Here is a 22,482-nt window from a genome sequence, read left to right as displayed (position 1 = left end):
TATGAATAGTATATACCTGATGACAATGGAAATACCGATTATAAAATTCTCTGCGAAATGCCCTTGCCCTGAAGATTGCCACTTAGTGTTTCGGATTATGACGACAGTTCTGCAGCGAGCTGTCCGCGTAGCTCCGCCCATTGGTGGGATTTTCCCGTCCCCCCCACCCGTGCAACCTCAGTTCCCCCACTACCGCTGCCCGAGCGATCCATAGGCGCAGACGTACATGGCTATAGTCGAAAGGTCGTGCGAAGTCCCGAAGGTCGGAGAAAAATATCACGGACCTGCGGCGAGCTGCTCAGAGCATTACTGACTTCGGAAGGGAGCAGTAGTGTTGTTGGAGGACAGGAAAGTGTTTCGCTCACTTTGTGTACATTGTGACTTGAGAATGACCAGGCGTGCAGTAGCTTCGTAGTGTTTCTTTCTATGAAATTTCGGCTGTGCGACCTTATACATCCGTTTTGTACATTTGTTCTGGAAGTGCTGCAACGAGATAGTGCCTGCTTTGTAGTGATACAGTGTGGAGAGGAGTTTGAGTGTGCTGTGCGTTTTCTTGGGATGCTTGCGCAGTGAATAGTAACGATGTGGCCGCAACAGCAACCGTCGTCTGGCCATACTGACAGAGCGGAATTGGTTTCAGATTGTGCTTCCGCTCGAGCCAAGGCGTATCCCCATGGAGTTCAGCCATCGACGGGTGTGGAACCTCATCTCTATTCGAGTGCAAAACGACAAGATGTGCTGTCCAGCAAAGAGCAGTCGTCTGCCGGTTGCATGAAGAACTACGGGGACAGCGGTGCTTGCCTCTACGATTCAGGCAGGACTGATTCAGGTTTTCTGTCGGGTGCGAATATAGTTTCTGAACAGTGTTTGTCGTCCGATGATATTTCGTGTTCGAGGAAGTTTACAGACAGTGCATTACAAGAGTCAGTTTCTGAGGACAGGTTAGAGGACAACTCAAAGAGCCGTATGAGACTGGACAAGGAAGATTCCATGAGGCTGGACAGTGGTGTTGACGTGAACGAGCAGTTCAGTAGTCTCAGTATAAGCCCTACGAACGATCTGAATTCTGGCCCTTCAAATGACCTGAACGCCCCGTTCTCTAAGTCTCGGAGTCGGGATTCGGCGGTGGCGACGACATTTACGAATATCTCGCCCCTGTCCCCGACGAGTAAAGTATCTCTCACGCAGCCGCAACAGAGTTCCGAACAGCTGCAACATCATCAGCAGCAGCAACCTGTTGCTGCACCTGCGTGGGAACTGTACTATCAACAGGATGAAGATGGCGACACGTAAGTTGTTTGAATGTAATTCTTTTGTTTTTTTCTAGCCGCTTAGTTTTGTTATGTCATGTGTGTTGAAGATGGGAAGACACTAACTGTAATTTTTTGATTGCAGGCAACTTCATATTGCAATTATACAAGGCTTTATTGAAGTTGTGTACGCTCTCATCCAAATGGCACCTCACCCATGCTTCCTAGATATTGTAAACTACGAATGTCAGGTATGTTTCCCTTTTTTTCGTTATTAGCTTTTAGACATTTTGTTTTAGTGTTCTGGCATTAAAGACTTCCTGTCTTGCGCTTCTGTAGGCTAGGTTATCGTGTGAATTAAATCGGTAGACTGGTCGTGTTGTGTAAACAATGTTAAGATGGTGCTGCCGTTTTACTTTAAACAGGTTAAGAAGGTTAGATGCATAGAACTAACGTTTTGCTTCTATCAGCAGTTGTTTTTATCCCAAATCAGTGGTATTAGTAACAATGTTTTACCATTTCTTTACAGTCGGCACTGCACCTGGCAGTGCTTACGAGACAGCCAAGGATAGTCCGGAGGCTTGTGGTTGCGGGTGCGACGGTGGACATTCGTGATCGTTCGGGAAACACTGCTCTGCATTTAGCGTGCCTCAATGGAGACATTGACTGTGTTCGCGCTCTTACTGAGCCTGTGACTGTGGCGGAAGAAACGATGGCAGGCCTCAGGTATCGCACGTACCAGCACCATGTTCCGCAGGACCTAGAAGAGAGAAACTACGACGGTGAGTACACAACACGCTCGTACCCCACTGCATATCTATCACATGTCGCATCTGTTTTGGAAGGGCCCATGGGAAATTGTGTAGTAGGTTTGATCTTCCACGCCTTCGATTGGGTATGGCGTTCCTTTTTTTATTTCATTCTCACAACAGCATAATTGCTACATGTTGATTGTTTTGTGTTGTTGACATTAACTACCTCGACAGACTTCGACCTCATGGGGAAAAGCAATTTAGCATTCCAAAGAGCTGGAAAAGAGCTTAGTAGTGCCTACTATTTTAGTTGATGTTGTTTGTGCACATTGTTTACAATTATGCTGTGATATTGCAACATCCCCTCCAGACCCTTCCCCCTTGCTCGTCCCTCCTGAAATTTTGATTGTGATGACTGATCTGTAAAGTGGCCCGAGGCGTAGGTTAGGTTGAAAGGTATTTATGTGGTTGAGAACTGGAGAATCCACCGAATGTGAATGCCGAATACCGCTTGTGGTAACAGACTACCCCATACTGAAGCCTCATGTTGACGTTCACACATATTCATATGTCCATTTCATCACACAAGTTAATATTGCAAGGTGAATTCAATAAACGTATGTTAGATAATGGGCAAATGTCTGAAGATAATTTTGATGAACTTATATCGTACATAAACTACGAAATGTTTAAAGTACTACGGAACTTTTAGGTGTGTGAACAGTTATTTCCACACCTGTTAATGTATTTTATACATTCTCTTACTTCCGTTTGCGTAGTTGTCCTTTTTTCATATTATGTGTATCAGTAACCGTTATCATCAGAGATGTTCTTAAAAAGTGTGGTGCAGCTCTGAAATATACGTAGAGAATGCTTTTTTATTATTTTTTGATCATGCTATAGTGGATTAACTCGTGGGAGAAAATGAAACAGCATTGTGCAAATTGTTGACACGAGCCTCATTTGGTGGTAGGAGGATATATATTGTTGGCCTTTCTTGCAAGGAGAAATGATTCGTGCCATACCCGCCAATGAAGCTATTAATTCTGTATATTGTGTACATTGTTGGCAGTTGTTCCCTACAGTTCCAGCGTTTGAGACAGTAACAATCTGACCCATAGTGTTCTTTCCCTAATATTTTATTTGTAGGCGTTCTTCCCTGTTGTTATTATTTCTGCCATTGTTTATCATTCAAAACAGATGGATGCTGCACTATAGTGTTGACCAGTTTAAACATTAGCTTGGAATTCACATCAACTGTATGGCTAGCTGCAGTGAAACAAGCCATGTGTAGGTAATAGACTGGAAAAAAACAGCTTATTGTGTGTAGGCGTGTACTTCCCAGAGCTGAAATGACCGGTGCATGAGTAACCGGGGGGAACTGTGAAAGAGGTAGCACTCGACCCGAGTTCTTAGTACCGCACTAATGGTGCGTCGCCTTCCACAGTGTCCGCCACTTCCTGTCCTTAGACGACCAAGAATGCAGGAACTCCCCAGTGGTCGTTGGCAACAGTTATCTGTCTTTTGGTTGACTCAAAGGGGCCGGGCCGTTTCCAGCGGACGTCAGGGAATTCCAAATGCCCTGCACGTCAACTTGTTATTCCACTGCGGTTTTCCTTTGTTTCTAGGTCGACGATGGGTTTGTCCAACCTCGTCAAAAGTCTATCGAGCCTTGCTGTTATCTGATGTGAAATGGGAAAGTATCAGATAAGAAACTAATCGTGGAAATACACCTGATCATCAATTCATATTGCAGCAGTTTTGGTTCTTTGTAGCGACAAGCCACTGAGTGGGATGTTAATTGTCTGTGCTGGGACCCACTCAAGTTGCGTGGATGCGGAAGCGTCCGTGGCACGTAACTCGAGTTACTATCTAGGCGGAGAGGCCCAGAGGGTTTTTTGCGGGGGCCGCAGAGCTCGGCATTGCGTGGATAACCTAGTTGCTGCGCTGTTTCCCCCCAGCCAGGTTTTCCCGGCGAGCTCTCGCAAGCGGTCGTGTCGCCACGATGGTGCCTGGGCTCTTTCCACGGCCTGTGAGCTCGCTACAGCCTGACTCGCAAGTTGCGTTCCCAATATGCTCGCATGTCCTGGACAGTGTTTCTGGACAGTTGCATCATGTTTTGCGTGGCTTCTCCCTTTTGTGATTGCAAAATATGCTCTCTAAACGTAGCAGATTTTGTTGTAAAGAGTACGGTGTTACTTCCAGTTTATAACACGCTGCACAACGTTTACTTTTGTCGTTCCACAGTGTAAAGTTTTCATTAGCGTGTTTGAAATTAAAATCAGTCGACCACTCGTAATTATTCCAAATGTCACATAATACGATACTTTTGGTTATTTCCTCTTTCAAACATTTTAGCACTAGATATCTTTTTGGCATTCTTCGGCCTTCGCTTGACATATTGGAAATAGTTATGGGGCTGGATGCATCGTTTCTCGCTAATCTGTCTCGTGCAAGAATTTTCATCTGACTTCTCGTAACTTACACACATTTGAAACTGATTATTGCATTCATGCCTATTAATAGGAATTACTCCATTACGGAATTGACGATTCCCTGGTGCCTCGGGATTTCGTGTCAATCGAACCCTTCTTTTATTCAAGTTACCGCCTGTAAGTCGCTGACTACGACCCACAACTGTGCCCTCGTTTCTTTGTTGTATGTTTGTTAAATTAGACGTACAATTTCCGCTGCACAACATAATAGATGTGACTGGGATGTTTTCTTTAGTGCGGAGGAGCAGCAATTCACTGTCAATTCTTCCCAGCGAAATGATGTACATAGTTATCGGTATTTAAAGGTAATAATACCAGCAGGAACTTGACGCTTGTTGCTTTGCTGAGTAATGTAATGCAGTATGCGGGAGTGGTATTGGTCGCCTGTGTCTGGTGCTGGAGCCGGCGTATTTCTGTCGCCAAGTTTGCATTGCGCTCCGCGACCTGGATATGAAGGTTGCGGAACAGGTTTCTGTCGCCGATACCGGCATGTTAGCTGGCTGTTACGGCGATGAGCCATTTTCGCCGTGCGACGACTGCGGGAGAAGGCGGTCGGCTGCGAAAGTGGTCTGACCCGGGCTGCGGCGGTTGGTCCCGTTGCGGTGCGGGAATCCCCCGCCGCGTCCGAGGTTGCCGGCCACCCATCGGGTGCCCCCGGGCCGCCGTGACCTGACGCAAAGTCAGTCAGGCCTCGCTGAAGCGAGGTCCTCGCCGCTTGCTTTTTACGTTCCGCCAGGCGGCGCCATCCAGCGCCTACCGGGAGGGATTCACTGAGCAATTTCTCGTGTTAGTTTCGCGTGCCAAATCTCCTTGCTGAGCAGTACCGCTTTGGTGTAGCCTTTGACTTATTGCTGGCAAATGATCAACTGAGCACTTCCCTCAGAAGAGATATTTAGTAATAATTTGTCTGTATTCCTGCATGGCATCCAGTGGGCTTGACACCATGGCTGTTACAAGACCAGTATCGATTTGTTTACTTATTCACGCGGAAGGTAGGCGTAGGCTCGGTGTCTGTCCATTCTAGCTCCTTCCGCCACTTTCCTGTAAAACTAATGAAGTCTGCTTCGTCGATTATCTGAACGAATTCTACTATTTACCTTCTTGGAAGTAATCAATTGGTCTTTCGTCTGCAGGACATGCTTGGTTTTCAGTGTATTTTAGCTGACTTATAATCCTAAGTTTTGGTCGCGTGATGAGGGATCTTGAATGGCAGTGAAAGTTTGTTCAGTGAAAATTAAGACTGGCGGTTAACTGTGCCCATTCGATATATGGTGCAGATATATCGTTTGATTGGCCGTGCGCGACAGGCAAGAACCCGTGGTTCTTTTTGTTCGCTCATCTATTGCCTGATATGAGTTTTATCAGCTTCCTCAACTTAAGCGCAACTATGTTATATGCCTCTTCGTCTAAGTAAAACTATATATGCTCGTCTTTCTTTCCTTCGATAGTTATATGAAAGTCGTAACACCCAAGTAATTAGAACCTGCAATAACACCATCAGTGCACAACATATTAATAGATACTAAACACCTTTCCTGCAAGCCTCGCAAGAACGCCCATACGATAGTTCGTTGAGAGGAGGGGCAAGACCTGGGGCATGGTGTGTAATACTGACTTTTCAGTCATTTTATTGAAGAAAATTACTTGACTGCACTATATTTTTTTCCTTTCTCTGGGATCTGCAGGGGGGGGGGGGGGGTCGGCTTGGTCCCCCTTGCCTGCTGTATGGGCGCCCTTGATTAGCCACTTTCCCCCAAAAAATGTTGTTTGCTACAGTCTTCGTAGCTCCGCACTGGCGGAAAGTCGTGTAATAGTTCTACTACGGATGAGAGAAGGTAGTCTTGGGCACAACCCTCTTTCGTCCTTCCCGCTGCGAGGTCTTATAAGAAATGTCTAACTTCTGCAGAGTTGCTACATAATGCAGAGTTTTATCAGGCAGGGATGGAAACTTAATTCTACGCAGGGGAAACGGCTGAGCGAAGCATCTCTGAAAGCTGAAGTTGGTAGCGCCCAACACCCCACGACGGAACGTACGCCGTGTGTCGGCTCTGGCGCGGTGTTGCTCGCCCACGTGGCAGGGCGGCAATGACGCAAGCGTCGGGAATGCGCGTGTTTACAATACAATAGGCCGCGCCGCGCCGCGCTGCTCGAAGTATCGACCGGTGTCCTGAGACGGGCTGGCTGGGGAGGCGAGACGTCTCCAGCCTGCGGCGTGTGGCGCATCCGGCTGCGGGCGTTCACCCCCTCTGCGGCACACCCAGCCTCCTCCATATTGTCCAGCCTCGCTTGTTTCCTTCGACCACGGCGTACCCGTCATCCGAGCAGTCGCAACACGGTTTCGTATGCACGTGTCAACTTCCTATATCCTGAACAACTCTACCTTTTATATTTCTTCAGACTGATGCTGAATTGGTACTTCTGTCTTGGGAGACGAGAAGGGGGGGCACGGGAAAGAGCGATTTCATTTCTAACGTTCGGGCTCTCGCTGGTTGCATAACCTGAGAGACTCAGTTCGTTATCACACAGATTGCGTGCTGTTGTTACGTGGGGTGCAGTGAAGAGTATTTGCAAAACACTTCAAACAAGGCCTGTGTTACCGATCTGCTAGTTCTGCGGTAAACACTAGGAATACCAAGGCATTATCCCCGACGCGTGTTACCCCGGCGGGGGATACCTCGTGCACACCCCAATTTTTTTTTTTTTTTTTTAAATTCGCTGCCGCACATTATTAGCCGAGCGGTTTACGGCGCTGCAGTCGTGGACTGCGCGGCTGGTCCGAGCGGAGGTTCGAGTCCTCCCTCGGGCATGGGTGTGTGTGTGTTTGTCCTTAGGATAAAGTAGTGTGTAAGCTTATGGACTGGTGACCTTAGCAGTTAAGATTTCACACACATTAGAACATTTTTTAAAAAATTCGCTAATTGTTGAATTATATTGACATCGAAATTTTTAGATAGGTGCTGATGTGAAAGGAGAGTCCAGAACCTGCAAATACATTTCAGCTCTCACATAGAAGTATCGGTGCACTCTCAATAACATATACTCCGACTTTGTCACCACAAATATTTAAAAAATTGAAGTTTCGTTTATTGTTGTTGACTTTAAGTCTCAAAATAGAGATACTCGTGCGTAAGGAAGAACCTGAACCTGGAAATATTGAGTATGACATTCATTGGAGGAAGTGACGCCTGCTACTGAGACATCAAGTGTTGAATTAAATGTAACTGAAAAATTAAAAACAAATATGGAATCCGCTAGAAGAGTTCATTAAAAACAATATTTTTTCAAAACCTTAATATATATATAAAGGAAATGCCCAAAATACTCTGGTTCACTATAACTTGTGATGAATATGTTGCCCTGGCATCAAATATCTTTATTATTATCTGATAATGTTCGTATGTTTACACGCTTATAGAAGTCTGTCACATTTCTAAATGTTCTCGTGGGCGTTTTGTGAGTTCCAAATTTTTAGCCGGCCACGGTGGTCTAGCGGTTCTAGGCGCTCAGTTCGGAACTGCGCGACTGCTACGGCCGCAGGTTCGAATCCTGCCTCGGGCATGGATGTGTGTGATGTCCTTAGGTTAGTTAGGTTTAAGTAGTTCTAAGTTATACGGGACTGGTGACCTCAGAAGTTAAGTCCCATAGTGCTCAGAGCCATTTGAACGAAATTTTTAATTCTGTGAGGATGTCACCGTATTATCCAGTTTATAAGTATACAGGCGTTTGTTATATTTGTACTGAGCATTGTCTGTTGTGTTTATGGTAGAATTGTACTATTGGAGCTGACATTTTGGAGTTTTGCTCTAGCTAATTCTGTGTTCCATGTCAAAAAAAAAAGTTGTTAAAACGTTTTCATAGACAATTCAGAAAATCTGTACACCGTGAATTAAATAGAAAACTAGAGAGCGAAAGAATTTGTAGGTAATTTGTTTTATTCATGGCATCAGCTTGATTTCACAAACACTTCACACGAGCGAGAGTGTATTTACGACGGAACAGTTGGCTATAACAGTTCAAGGCAACAACAGTTAACAGACGTCTCCCACAGCAGCAACCAAACAGCTTTTTTTTACCATTAGTGTTCGTTGTGAGTTTTGTTTCTCTGTGTGGCGGGTGTACTTATGCCATAGAATGTCGAAAAGAGACACTAGATAAGGTTATTTATCCCAGCAAAGCATGTTACTGCGTGGATATTTACATTGCAGTTGCACAGATGTTGCTGACACGTCCGTGCTGCACGAGCGGGAAAACTAGCAATCGTCAGCTTCTCCCACTGCCATGCGCGGCTGTGGTAATCTGCCAGTCGCTTCATTAACCTGGCCTTCTGGTACCTGATGCCAACTCAAATAAGCAAGCTTTAACGAACCGGCAAGAGAGAGTATAGTTTGTGGCTACCAGATATATTTTGAGCGCTATATAGGGAGGGTATTCGCTGACGGCTGCTGTTGTGCTAACGAGCGTGTAGGGAGCGAAGCTAGCGTATTAGACAGATTTCTTTGATGGAATTGTGCGAGGTAGCCTGCGGCCGGTTGGTGTATCGGAGCGGTACACGTGCACCTGGATCGCGGTAGCCGCAAGACTTGAGAACCGCACTGTGGCGTGCAGGTGAGAGCGGGGCCGTCAGAGCCCTCCCCTACTTCCCCACTACACCGCAGAGCCCTACGAGGTCTCGGGAATCCCCAGGCCTCTCGCTGCACATCTGCCGCTTCCAGCAGCTGTAAAAGGTCCCTACCCTACCCTGCGCCTGCTGTAATAGATATTTCTGTGTGTGTGTGTCATTTCCTGTCCACATGTAAGTGCTCAGTAGAAGACGTGATGCAATTACCATAGAAAAAAGCTGCTCTATGCAGTCTCCTCTAACGGCTATCTTGCTCTCATGTACTGAAGTGAGAAAGCCGAAGAAATTGTGACTGGATCGGTTATTCTTCAGACTTAAGTAAATGAACCTGCAGGCCTTCGTGGACAGCTGTCAATAAAGTTATCAGGTTTTGGGTGTCATTAATCATAAACAATCAACACTTCGATCCTCTCTCTGAGGTCAGCTTTTGTTCCGATTTGAGCAGTATTTTAACGACAAACAAAATTGTAACACAAAGCTGGAGCAAGAGGTCCACAGCTATGTATTGTGCTTGAAAACGACATTTCCCTGCGTGGTTGTGTGTGTGTGTGTGTGTGTGTGTGTGTGTGTGTGTGTGTTTTTCGCTGCATCTCACTGGCTGCCGTCATGGCGACAGGCAAATTGTAGGCCGTAGCTGCGACTTCGAGACGAAAAGGAACAGTTCGCGAACTCCCAAATGTTTAATAGTGACACTCCAGAATTTAGTTTCGGTAGTTAAGTATAGGTACAAATATTGCTTTACTACTGCACATGCATGGTTGTTCGAAAGTATTTCATGCCATGGCAAGGCAATATGAGAAGAGGAAACAATTTCAACATGTGCGCGATCATGGTGAAGTGCATGCACAAGGGAGTGTAGAGACGCGAGCTGGAGGAAGTGTGCTCAGGTACTGGATGTGGCTAAGGCGATCGCTCGCGACAGGGGCAAAATCTGGGTTCCAGTCCCGGCCTGGCACAGATTTTCGTTTGTTGCGAAATACTCCACAGCTGATACTGTACAATAATGGCAGTTTGAGAGTTCATTCTGTAAAGTGCAAGTTGTAAAAGTAAATGGGATATTACGATTCTAGTTGTTCTTTTAACATCGCGATATGGGCAACCACAAATTTGCTTAAGTTCACAGAAGGAAGCATTGTGCATTGAAGAAATTCGAATCCTCCAGAAAGCTGTACAGAATAGTGGCGCCATCTTATAGCATTGTCAAGTCGGTACGTGGGTATTTCTTGTATTTTTTGATTTCCTTGGAAACGTTGTTAGCCTGTAAGATGTTATTACGAAGCACTGGTTGATTACATTGCATGTGTCATTTTGTTGCTGTAAAAGCGCAGAGCATTATGTAAGCTGCAGCTCTAGCTATTCAGGAGACTGCTGTCTTGTAGGTCGCGGGTCGTTTTCCGCGTTTGAACGCCAGCGGCTGCAGATTGTGATTCTGGTCGCCAGAAGGAAGTGCGCTGCCCACCAAGGTCCGAGCGGGTTTTCCGACCACCCACTCGCGGCGCCAGGGATTTCCTGCGCCAAAGTAGGCCTGCTAGAGCCGGCTTGCAGCCCACCCGAGACCTTTCATAGACTCGAGTCAGGAGGCTGTCGCCAGGGTATTGTGCCACCACTGTCGACGTATTTTTGGGACAGTTGCTATGGCAAGAGTTAATAAGTGACAGCATTCGGAGTGCAAATTCTAAATAGGCAACGGATGGTGGGAAGTCGATAACAATCACTTTAGGAATGTGATTGCGTTTGATGACTATATTTCTGTTCTCTCTTAGTAATGTGTCAATTTCCAGTGTTGCTTTTGACTGATTATAGGAAGCAAGGAGTGAGAAGGAAGAACTAAATATATATCGGACGAGCGAGATAATTGTTGTACATTATCACGAACAGTCCCTTGGAAGGTACGGCTGATGATTCTCGTCCATAGTAGAGCGAAGCCACTGTGAGGTTTCTTTCGTTTAGGAGCTGTAAGGGTGTCTCGTCCATAGTGGAGCGAAGCCACTGTGAGCATTCTTTCGTTTAGGATCTGTAAGGGTGTTAACCTTCCTTTTAGTTATGGTATAGACCTGGTAAGTTTGTAGTTGCTTTTTTCAGTATTCTACGCACCACTTAGGCTATACCGCTTGCTCTCCAAATGTGGTCTATGCTGGCAAACTATTGCCAATGTCGGCAAGTAGCTTGCGCCAAAAAGTTGTCACTAATACAAAATTCCGCTATTCCTATTGCGCATGCGCATATGCCCCCTCGAGACTGACAGCGAACATGGCCTGGCGTGCCTCTTGGGCTTGATTTTTTTGTGAGCGGGCTAGCGGTGGAGAAGAGAGAGGAAGTAAGCAATGGCGCGAAAGTTATGCGTCCGCTGGGAATCCGTGGCAGCCCAGAGAACGGGAAAGCTACGCTGCGATGAGCTAGCGGCACGTCTGGTAGAAAGGCGACCGGGTCACGGAGCTGGTAGTTGGCAGCACCGGAAGACGGGACGAGTAACGTTGTTACGGCACTAGCGAGAGCGGTTAGTGCTGCATCTAAGCCGAGTTGGACCGAATATGCTCTTCATTGGTAGTTAAGACTGAAAGACGTGGGTACGATGTGAAGGGTGATTTGAAGGAGAATAGGCAAGAGGGTGGAATCAGTGCGAACTTTTTTTTTACGTTCTATTTCCTGAGTTCCCGGTTATTTTCGCTATTGTTGGCACAAAAACATTTGCACTATTTTCCTACGTAATTAGCAACTCATATTTTTGTGCAATTCGAAGGGAAAATAGTCGTGAGTCGATGAAAACTGAAAGCATCCTTTCAAGTGCTAGTCTATCGGATTATGCGTAGGCCGTGTTTCGACATTTGATGAGAATACCATTTTGTACAGGCACTACCCGCATGGGCTCGGCATTTTGCCGTGTGTATCTTACAGTTGACACTCGCAAATAATGCCATGGCTATAGCCTTATGAAGAAGGGCATTAAGTGCCCGAAACCGGTTAAAATGTTCAAATGTGGGTGAAATCTTAAAGGACTTTACTTCAAATGGCTCTGAGCACTATGGGACTTAACATCTATGGTCATCAGTCCCCTAGAACTTAGAACTACTTAAACCTAACTAACCTAAGGACATCACGAGGCAGAGAACATCCCTGACCCCGCCGGGAATCGAACCCGGGCGCGGGAAGCGAGAACGCTGCCGCACGACGACGAGCTGCGTCAGTGGACTTTAATGCTAAGGTCATCAGTCCCTAAGCTTGCACACTACTTAACCTAAATTATCCTAAGGACAAATACACACATCCATGCCCGAGGGAGCACTCGAACCTCCGCCGGGACCAGCCGCATAGTCCGTGACTTCAGAGCCGCAGACCGCTCGGCTAATCCCGCGCGGCAAAACTGGTTTAAAAACTAAATTTCTTTTATGCATCTGGATGCTGATTATTTCGATATAGATTTAAGCTACGTTAGATAGCAGCTTAAAGGCTTCTGCGATAGCAGGAGAAGTTCGTGGACGTTCGTAGCAGTGTCTGGCATCACCATCTCCCGCGCGGTTTCGTATCCGTGTCCGATGAACTATACAGGCTCTGGGAGAGAGGCCGATTGCTGGATTCTGCTGGAGGGAAGCCCCTGAATGTAGCGTGACCTCCGACAGAGCTCCGGGTGCGCCAGGTGCGTGGGTGGAAGAGCCCCGCCACTGCGGCACGGAGCCATTCACTGTTCTGCTCTGCAGTGCGGCCTGGCGGAACTCATTGTGACGCGTAATTATTACCGGCAGGCTTCCGCAACACACCGGCCGCAGTTCATTAATTAGCCAGCGTTCCGTGCCTGCGGCACTCCCAAGGGCAGTTCCACAGAACTGTTCCGCCCAAGTCCGGTCGCCACTTCCGGACGCGGCGGATGTTGACGATCGGTGGGATTTCACAGTTCCCGGCACTGTTTGTCTCGCCGAGTTCTGGGTACAGCGTCATTCATGCTCACGAGCGCATGTGAACGGCGCAGCGTCTGGCTTACGTCATCATGGCCTCATCTCACATTCATGCACCCTACCCCCCCTCCTCCTCTTCTCCTCTCCCCGTACACTGTCTAGTGCTAAGTGTACAGCTATTGAGTGGAATACTAGTAGTACCGTGGAATTCTACGGCGCATGAGTGTACTGAGCAAGATTTCATTCAGTTTGCGGTGACGATTGGTTGTTTATCACGGTATTTGTTTCCTTCACAGATGCAGGACTGGAATTAAACATAAGATTGCCTGCGCGTACTGGAAAAATAAATCCGCTAGAATCTTCTGGTATACAAGGAACGGGCTGATGTGTTTTGACCTATGGAATTCAATTCAATTTTGGACTTCACACCTGTACTGCAGGTCATGACTGACAGGAAACACACACACATATATACGTACACACAACGATGTATAAACAAAAGAGAAATAGCGTCAGCAGGTTGCTTGTTCTATCCCAGAGAATAAAACGAGATTGAAAATCAACTTCGACTCAAAATGTGGCATAAGAGAACTGTAGTTCGTAATAATTACACACGCAGGTGTGTGTACAAGATAAAGTGGCACCTTTACAAAATTTTACACAGGCCAATTTGACAGATATTTTGATACCCACGTACAGGACGTAGCAAATTCCCCCGACATTGCTGTTTGCTGTACGGTCATACTTTGTGATTTAACAGTGTCATTTTCACTTGGGGCCCCTACTTTTTGTATTAAATTGTAGCCCCCCTCTTTCCAACTCGCCCTCCCAGTATTGTCTTCGGTCTGGGCGGTTAAGGCGCTCAGTCCGGAACCGGGCGACTGCTACGATCGCAGGTTCGAATCCTGCGTCGGGCATGGATGTGTGTGATGTCCTTAGGTTAGTTAGGTTTAAGTAGTTCTAAGTTCTAGGGGACTGATGACCACATATGTTAAGTCCCATAGTGCTCAGAGCCATTTGAACCATTTTGAATCTTCGGTCTGGATGTTAATGTTTCCAGGAGCATGGTTCTAAAGCAGCTTTACTGCTAGTCGTGTTACATTGCAGGAAGAAGTGACTAGAGGGAATGTGGAGGAAAAGAATTTGTGAATTCCACCAACATTACTGTGCTTTTCTGTACTTCAAATCCATTAGTTTATTTTGCTGTGTGGTGCAGGCTGTTCTATGTAAACAAGCCACTTAGTGACGAACTCAGACTTTGGTTGCCGAAGTAATGCAAAGAATACAATACTCTGCCGGGTGAACCCGTTGGTATGTATAGACAAAGTTAAAAAAAAAAAGAATCGTACTGTTATCCTTAATATATTTGTTCCTTTGTTGAGAGCAGATGTTAAGTGAAGATCTTTACGAATATCCTTGTTATGCTGGTCCAGGTGACCATTCCTTTGGTGTTCGTTGTTAGTCGCGTAACTTATTTCAAGCCACTTGCAGAGTATAATTTGGGACAACTTCAGCGTAGAATGTCTTTTGTAGATCACTTGGGAGAAGATTGAAGAGCGGTTACTTGTATGCAGCAATACCCATCTGTTGACCGCCAAGTGGATTGCAAAGTTCCCGCCATTGAGTGCAGGCAAGCCCTGGGGAATATTGCAAGTGCTTGATAGCAGTTTGTTTGCTGCTGCTGACGGCCGGTGGGAAAACCTGTGACGGCTGTTGTTTCGTCGCTCCCTTCCCCGCAGAAATGGGAAACCTGTCCCCTGCAGCGGGCTTTGGACTTCCCACGGGCAGCTGAATGGCGCAGCTCTGACGCACCTGCACCGTTAAAACAACCTGCAGCTGGTGTCCACGTGTGCTGGCCGGACCTTGAACAGCGCAGCTGCGTTCCCCAACTATGGCGGACATGAGCGCTAGGGCGTAGTGTTGCGAATCTGTACCGTGCATCCACAGCGTAGAAGTTAGGGATGGCGGTTATTTCTGGCCAAACGTTTGCATTTACGTCGGTTACATTCATCTCCAGCATTTGACAGTTAAAAGTCGCTCTGAATAACTATTTTCTGAAATTGCTGATATTTCAAGCATTTGAAAGTACACATGGAACAAACATTTAATAGTTCTATTCCTGTAGAATTTTACTTTGTAAGTTTCAAGAGACATAGGACAAAAATATCAAATAAAGTAGGCAAATAAAAGAAGACTTTGTCCAGTGTTTGCTCCTTTCCTCGCGAGGAGGTGAACACTACAGCAATTCGCCAGTATTCTCCTCTGAGTCTAATTTTTTAAATCTCTGTTCGAAAATAGTGTTGTAAACGAATATATCAATATTATGGAAAAGCGAATGCTCAATGCTAAAGGCTGAAAACCATTTCCAAGGGATACAAGCATACTATATACACACACACACACACACACACACGCACACACACACGCACACGCGCGCGCGCGCGCGCGCGGCAGATAAGCTAAGTTATATTTTTCTTGCAAACTATGAATGTTTTTTTTTTATTTGTTACTGTTGCTGTAACTCCCTTTGTTTTGTATTGTTTCATAGAAATGACAGTCGTTTAATAAGATTATGGGTAAAATTTGCAGCATTTTCTCTTTATTACTTCAATGTTTATTAGTCAAATATGTATCTTCGATTTTCATGAGAATCTGAATACAAATGATTTCTTGTTGACAAAACCAAAAATGCTCTTTCAAAAAGTTAAACAATTTAGATTGTAGACAAAATATGGAATTTACCAGGAACATTTACGTGACAATGGTTAAATTTTCAGTAATCCATTAATCTGTAGGTCAGTATTTATTTTCCAGTCTTTTCATAAATACTCTATGAAGTCCCTGGCGTGTAAGTGGACTCCTTTCATCAATATCATTCAAAGACAATATCTGTCTTCCAGAAGCCTCAGAACCTCCAACCAAACTTTGTTTTTATAGAGTTTTATGAAAAGCAAAAATTCTGGCATCACCGCAGTGGTAAATTGATATATCGATATTATGCCCGGTTTTCAATAAAAGAATAAAAATACCTGTTTTAATGGAGATAAAACAGTTACCGAAAAATACCGTTATTCAGAACTAAAATATTGGCGTCAGTCGATTGGTAATGAAATAGCCGTTCGGATGCAATTCGATGATCTGCGTAACCATTAATGGCGCCACCCGATGTGGACACCACCGAAGCAGTGTCCATAAGCTTTTGTTTTCTCAAAGTAATAGCTTACAGAGAAAGTGCTGTTAACACGTGTATGTACCGATATATTGAAGTAACTATGGCGTTTAGCCATATAACGCTCATTGTTTGCGTCTAAACGTACAGCAGGAAAACAGGTTGGCACAAAAATATATTAGCGAAACAGAGAATTCTCCTCCAGTGGAAAGTACAGATTGTCCGATTTGACATCAGTTTATCACCGACACTCTTATGCACATTTTCTGGTTGTATGTACGAAGCTTTTAATTAAGAGCGTCGTATCATTATGCCGTTCTTATCGTATGGCGCTAAAATAAAAGCTCGTGTGTGGATTTTAGTCTGCGCCTTTCTCGACATCTAAATAATGTACACGTGTTACGACGCCTTGTGATCTTGGCGCTTTCAAGAGAGCTATACGAGGGGAGCGAGGATACAATGCGGCGTAGCCAGTTTTCTGTCTTGCTCACGTACCCACATGCTTCTGCTCCCGCTTCGTAGCAGTTGGCAACGCTTGCGCATGTTCCACGTGGAGTTCTGTTTGCGACTCTCACTTGTTCAATTGAGTCTGATAAACCGCAGTCTCGAGACTGTGAATAAACTCACTGCTTCAGTGGAATCCTTCATGTATGATACGGGTGTCCTTGTTTCCCGTCACTCACACTACCCGTGTAATACGTGCGACAAACGGATCCACCAGATTGGAGTTCCTGGGTATAGTGTGCGTGGTTTGTGCATGCGCAAATTCTCATCGCCTCCATACATTCAGATATGTGGAGCTTGGATGATAACGATTTTCCATCGTGTTGAGAAAAATGAGCAGCAAATGTAGTGTGCGGTGTAATGACTGGTTTATGGAAGGGAAAACTTATTTCACATTAAGTTACGCTTCGGTTGAATATATATCCAAATGATTTGATATAATTAATTCAGGTCGATGGAGGTTTGTTCGAAACTCGTACCACTGTAACATCGCGTAAAAGAGTCGACTTCACATACCTCATGTCTTACTGCCTGCAGTGATATACTAATTTCTTCCAATTCTGTATTTGGTTCTGGGAATTTTTTTTCTTTTAATCTGTCCGTAAATTGCTTTGAATTCCGTTAAAAGTATTATGTACGCGACAACTCTTTTTGCCTTACAGTGACACGGTTGAGATTTAATCTCATGAACGAAAACTGACTGTCATATACTCGAATAAAGTTTTGTGCCAATTAGCAATTGATAGCTTCATGTCTCTTGCCATACTCCGCTACGGAGATTAAGTCAAAACCGACGTTTGCTTGTTCACGCCAGCACGTCATCTGTACGCACGCACAATTAAATGCCTTCGCTTGCAGAAACTTGGGTTAGTGAAAATCGATCTGTTCTGAAGCAGATTGAACAGGGTGTGAAGCGTATTTCCACAAAGCGCTTGTCAACATTAAGGTTTTGTGTGGCTACCTTTACCAGAACAGAAACTGTGCCGTGATAGAAAAACCGCGTGTTTTCCTCATTTGTTATGTTTTACGTTAGTATAGCGTGTAGGAGTAAGTCCGTCCATCGGAAAGTTTCGCGCTGTGCATCCGATCGACAAAGATAGCATCACTTCTGATGAGAGAGGCGTGTTGTAGAAGTAAATGGTCGGTTGGCAGAGGCGAGGGTCCCAGAATACCTGGGTGCCTGACTCAGCTGCTGCTACCCGTTGTGCCTTGGCATGGTTGGGCGCGGGTTATTTTGGGTGCGTTCTTTTGTCGGTTCGTCCTGTTCTGGAATGCTGCCCTCGTCACGTCGCTCCGATTCGGTTATGGCGCGTGCCCTATGGCTCACCACGTCTGTCATTACGGGAAAATTTTAAATTTTCTTGTCTTGAGCCTCTACTGAGTAAGAAACTCACCTGCTGCTGCCACTGAACTGCTAATAGTCACAGTGACGCCCATTAGTATCTTCGCCCCCAGCACCCCATTCGTTTGTTCTTATCCTCAGCTGACGGTAGTAGTCACTATAATAAATTTATTTATCTGTTTCCATTGTTGTTTCTTACCATTTGCTACTTGGCTACAAAGATCTGTTCATTCAATGAAACATGAGATAACGTAAAACTTGGTCAAGTAACTGTTATCGAAGAGTAGCCTTCTAGCTCCTGCATTGTCGTATTGTTGTAGTTAAATGACACTGTCTCTATAGTTAGCTTGGAAGTAAATAACCAATTAAGTGGAACATACACTGTCCTAAATTCAGTCAGGGTCCAAGACTCCAAAGTAACGAGGTTTTTTTTCTCCTTTGTTGCAGGTCAGATGTGTATACACATGGCAGCACTGAGTGGCAATGTGGAAGTCATAAAGCATCTGGTTGTCTGGTGTGGTGCAGACATCAATGCCAAAGTAAGTGATCGATATACTTCCATGAATTCTGTAGAAGTTGATTGACAGTAATGCATAACTAAACTAAAAATATTGCTTGAGACTCATGAGGAAAACAGCAACTATTGCTGTTTTAGGAAATCAGAGTCCTTATGTTATTATAAGGACTAAGCAGTTCTGCATTCACACTTAATTCCATCTTTAGGATGGTATTCCTAATTTCTCCCCACCCACAAAACAAATCATGCTTGGTTGTGAATTACTAGAGAGAGTTCCTGCATTAGTGTTGATTCCACATCAACACTAACTTTTCACCATTGGAGCAAGTTTCGAATCAGTGATCACTCCACTTACTCTTCCAGTAGTTTTATGTGCTCCATGATTGTTTCTTGTAATTACTATTCAATACTTTCTTCTTTTGTTCATATGACATATTAATTGCTGTGGCCAATTTCTCCCCTGGTATGTTGTGATAAGACATACACGCTTAGACTGTCATGGCCTATGCATCAGAAATGTTTGTGGTTCAAATGTCTTCTTCCCCAGCAAGCTTTTGGGTTGATAGTGTTCAAATTTCTATTCCTGTTAAAGGCAGATGCAAATATTCTCTCCTTAGAAACACTTCATAAAACAATGAAAACATTGTAAGTTACACAATTCCATATTTAACTTTACAATATTTTTGAAGTTGTGCTTAAGTCACATTGTTTGTAGGCATAATTCTCAAAGTGCTTGACTTCAGTTTCAAGCAGATTTTTAGGGGTAAACTGTTTAAACGTCCTAGAAAATAAGGGGGATGACTATATAGATTCAGATTTATAGGTGTGATATTGCACTATTGTGTAAGTTGTTCCAGTTGTATGGGCACTACTAGGTTACATTTACAATTTTTACCTGGTGATATTTGTACTAGTGACTGAAGAAATGCAGTTTATACCACAGTGTAATTTGACACACAAAAATGTAGAATTAAGCAGTGAATTCTGGTATGTTTTGTAGGATGGGAAGAGTGGTCGCACAGCGCTACACCTGTGCATCGAGTTGGGCCTGGCGCATGTGGCGCGTTTCCTGGTGGAGGAGCTGGCAACGGGTCTGCAGCTGGAGGCAGCTACGTATGCTGGCTACACCGCTTACCAACTGGCAGCTGCCGTAGACTCGGCACTCGCGAGGCAGTTGAGAGAGCATGGCGCACAGCCCAGGCCGCTACCGGACGACGAACAGAGTGACGAAGAAGACAGTGACGACAGTGACGCTGAGGTGAGCAGACGCGCTGGAGCTGCCGCCTGATCTGTGACCTTTCCTTTGCTCCGTCTCGGGTGCCTCTGTGCACAGTCGTGAGGCTCCCATGCAAAGTTTGAAGGGTTTTAGTATCCCTTCAGGGTTTATGGGTAGGCTGATGTAGTGAGACTGTCACACGTGGGCAGAAATAACTCATTACATCGGTAGCACTTATAGATCTCCCAAGAGTTGTCTTTCTTGCTTTTGGTCAGAAGTATTTTGGCGCGTATCTAAGTCTCAGACATGGCTTAAAATACTGAGAGGTCCTATGTTCCTTAAACAAATTTTGCTGGAACAAAGGAGATGCTGAAACTACTACAAATTATGCATTTGTGGTGACTGTTATAGTAGCTACTCCTGCTTGCATCCTTTCATGTTGTACCTGATGATGAAAGAGTACAAATTTGATTAACACCACAGGTACAAGCAATATAATGAAAGAGCTTGAAAGACAGGGCTCTTGAGTTGTCATCTGTGATAGCAATTACTGCTGCACATCCTGAGAATGTTACCATTCTCATGTTTCTTTACCATATATTATGGTGTGTAATATATATGCATGAAGGTCGAAGTAATCTGTGCTCACGTTTTGGCTCAGTATTTCTTGTGCAAATCTGCCATTCCTATTTATTTGACTGTCCTGTATGTAGTGTGTTTGTTCAGTGTAAATGGGTCCTTTGTCCGTTAGTGCTGCTTTTAGGCTGTTAGGAGGAGGAGGAGGAGGAGGGGGTGTTTTGAGATCTGAGGAACTGATTGTGTTCTTTTTTTTCTGACCTGCAGATGTACCAGGTTGGGCGCGACATTGGTTTTAGCAGTCTGAGAATGAACGGGCAGCCTGTCGACATCACTGCCTAGAGAGGCACGAAAAGACTGCGGGCTACATGTGGCTAGTGAGCCACCAGCTCGGTTGTGACTGAGGAGGTATGCAACTGGGGAAGTTGACTCCTGTGCCATACTCAAATTGTCTTGTGGTGGATGGACTGGTTCAGTGTTTTGGCAGCCATTCTCTGGTAATCACTATTTGAGAATAACTATGTACTTTGGGATCAAAGGACTACAGAGATTGTATAAATTATTGGTCCAATAAAGTGGAAAGAAAAGTGGAAAAGATGGTCGGATTGTTACCTATGTCATTCTAGTTTGTTCTAGAATGCTTATCCGGATCCTGGCAGCTTAATGTGCACTAATGAGAAAGTAGTATTGTGTTCTCTTACACATTAAATGAACTGCTCTATCGTCACCTACCCTTTGAATCCCATTCTAGTCTCGGGATGAAAGATCTGGTTATAAATTTCTATTTGGCTCATTATTAGGAAAAGGTTTCACTGCCAATAAATTTATTTGTTTGCAGTTATGAAAGTTTTAATTTTAAATTAATTGTAAGGGTCTTAAGACATATTTGTAATGTGATTCAGTGACTTTTCCTGAGATGTTGTTCAATAGCAAGCTGTTCGCAGGGATATTCTGCTTGTTAAGAACTGTACCTGCATATTTTAAACTAATATAAATACTGTACATTTTCACGCATTTCAAAGTGACATTGTCCATTACAATTCGGTGCTCATTGTTATTTATTACTCATCTAATGCCTATACTTACGCATCTTTTTCTAAGATGCACAATCAGTGTTGCATAGTTCACTGTATAATGTTCAGGAAGCAGGCAGATTTTTGCAGGCAAAATGATAGTTCAAAACTTGAAGTTGTCACTGCCTTATACTGTTGTTAACCTTTGGGAAATAACTTATGACTGAATTACTGTTAAAGTTTGTGATATCTGCCTGTGGAAAGTAATTGTTGTTTGTTTTAGTAAGTTGTTGAAGTGTTAATCTATATTTACACGTTGTATGAAGCCACATTTTTGTGGTTTCTTTATGAACTTGTATTTGCCAGTCAGTATAACATATTTTTGTGTATCATCTTGTAAATACTGGTATGTAAGTGCAACTATTTTAAGATGAAGCTAGAGGCATTGAATAAAATGCTGTTAATTATAATGAGTGTTGTTTTTCCCCATTCCTAAACTGTTGTTTTCATAGAGGCAAAATCTATTTGTATGTAACTTCCTGTGTCTGATAAGGTGCCCACATTGAATTATCTATTATTTGTTCTGTTATGAAGAAGAGCATAAGTGCTGTATTACAATCCATAGTTTCTTTTATTTTTCTAACAAAGGTTATATCGTCCCTAGATGTCACCAAGTAAAACTATACTTATTTTTCAGCTATGTTAGAAGGCCTCGTCTAAAGAATGGGAAAATATTTTTTTTAAATCATTATTTGTTGCATTACAGTATCTTCTGTTATTTTGACACATTACCAAGGTGAATGATATTGACTGATCATTGTGAAGATTACATATTTTTGTGTTTGCAAAACATAGGTGAATGTGAAGTACCATGCTAGTATTTCTCGGTTTAATATGTGAATGTTTATTAAAAACCATTTCAGGCAGTACATGCTTGCATGACATGATATCATAGTTAGCACTCTCTCTTTCTGCTTCCTTAGAAGGCGGAAAAAAAAAGATTCCAATCGTTGCAAAACAAAAGTGACATTTTACAGTTGGAAATAAATTTTTGTCAATAGTAATTATTGTGTCATACTGTCATTGGCACTGTGTAATGTGTGGTGTGACAGTTGAGATATTACTAATCAGCGGATAATC

At 44.2% G+C, this 22,482-nt stretch overlaps 1 protein-coding gene across 4 annotated transcripts in view; it reads left to right on the top strand.

Annotated features, from left to right (window-relative positions):
• LOC126277996 (NF-kappa-B inhibitor cactus-like) overlaps positions 1–21,812 on the top strand; it is a 91,808-nt gene extending 69,996 nt beyond the window's left edge. For all 4 annotated transcript variants that reach the window (XM_049977671.1, XM_049977672.1, XM_049977673.1 and 1 more), the window contains exons 2-7: positions 641–1,289; positions 1,396–1,501; positions 1,780–2,032; positions 18,468–18,559; positions 19,538–19,795; positions 20,597–21,812. In XM_049977671.1, coding sequence (XP_049833628.1) covers positions 641–1,289; positions 1,396–1,501; positions 1,780–2,032; positions 18,468–18,559; positions 19,538–19,795; positions 20,597–20,671 — 1,433 coding nt within the window. In that variant the 3' untranslated portion in view covers positions 20,672–21,812. The remainder of the gene's footprint in view (positions 1–640; positions 1,290–1,395; positions 1,502–1,779; positions 2,033–18,467; positions 18,560–19,537; positions 19,796–20,596) is intronic.
• Positions 21,813–22,482: the final 670 nt, after the last annotated feature.

Source organism: Schistocerca gregaria, chromosome 6 (assembly GCF_023897955.1).
Source record: "Schistocerca gregaria isolate iqSchGreg1 chromosome 6, iqSchGreg1.2, whole genome shotgun sequence".
Taxonomy (NCBI): Eukaryota; Metazoa; Arthropoda; class Insecta; order Orthoptera; family Acrididae; genus Schistocerca; species Schistocerca gregaria.
The sequence above is the reverse complement of the archived record's forward strand: the minus strand, read 5'-3'. Positions and strand labels throughout refer to the sequence as shown.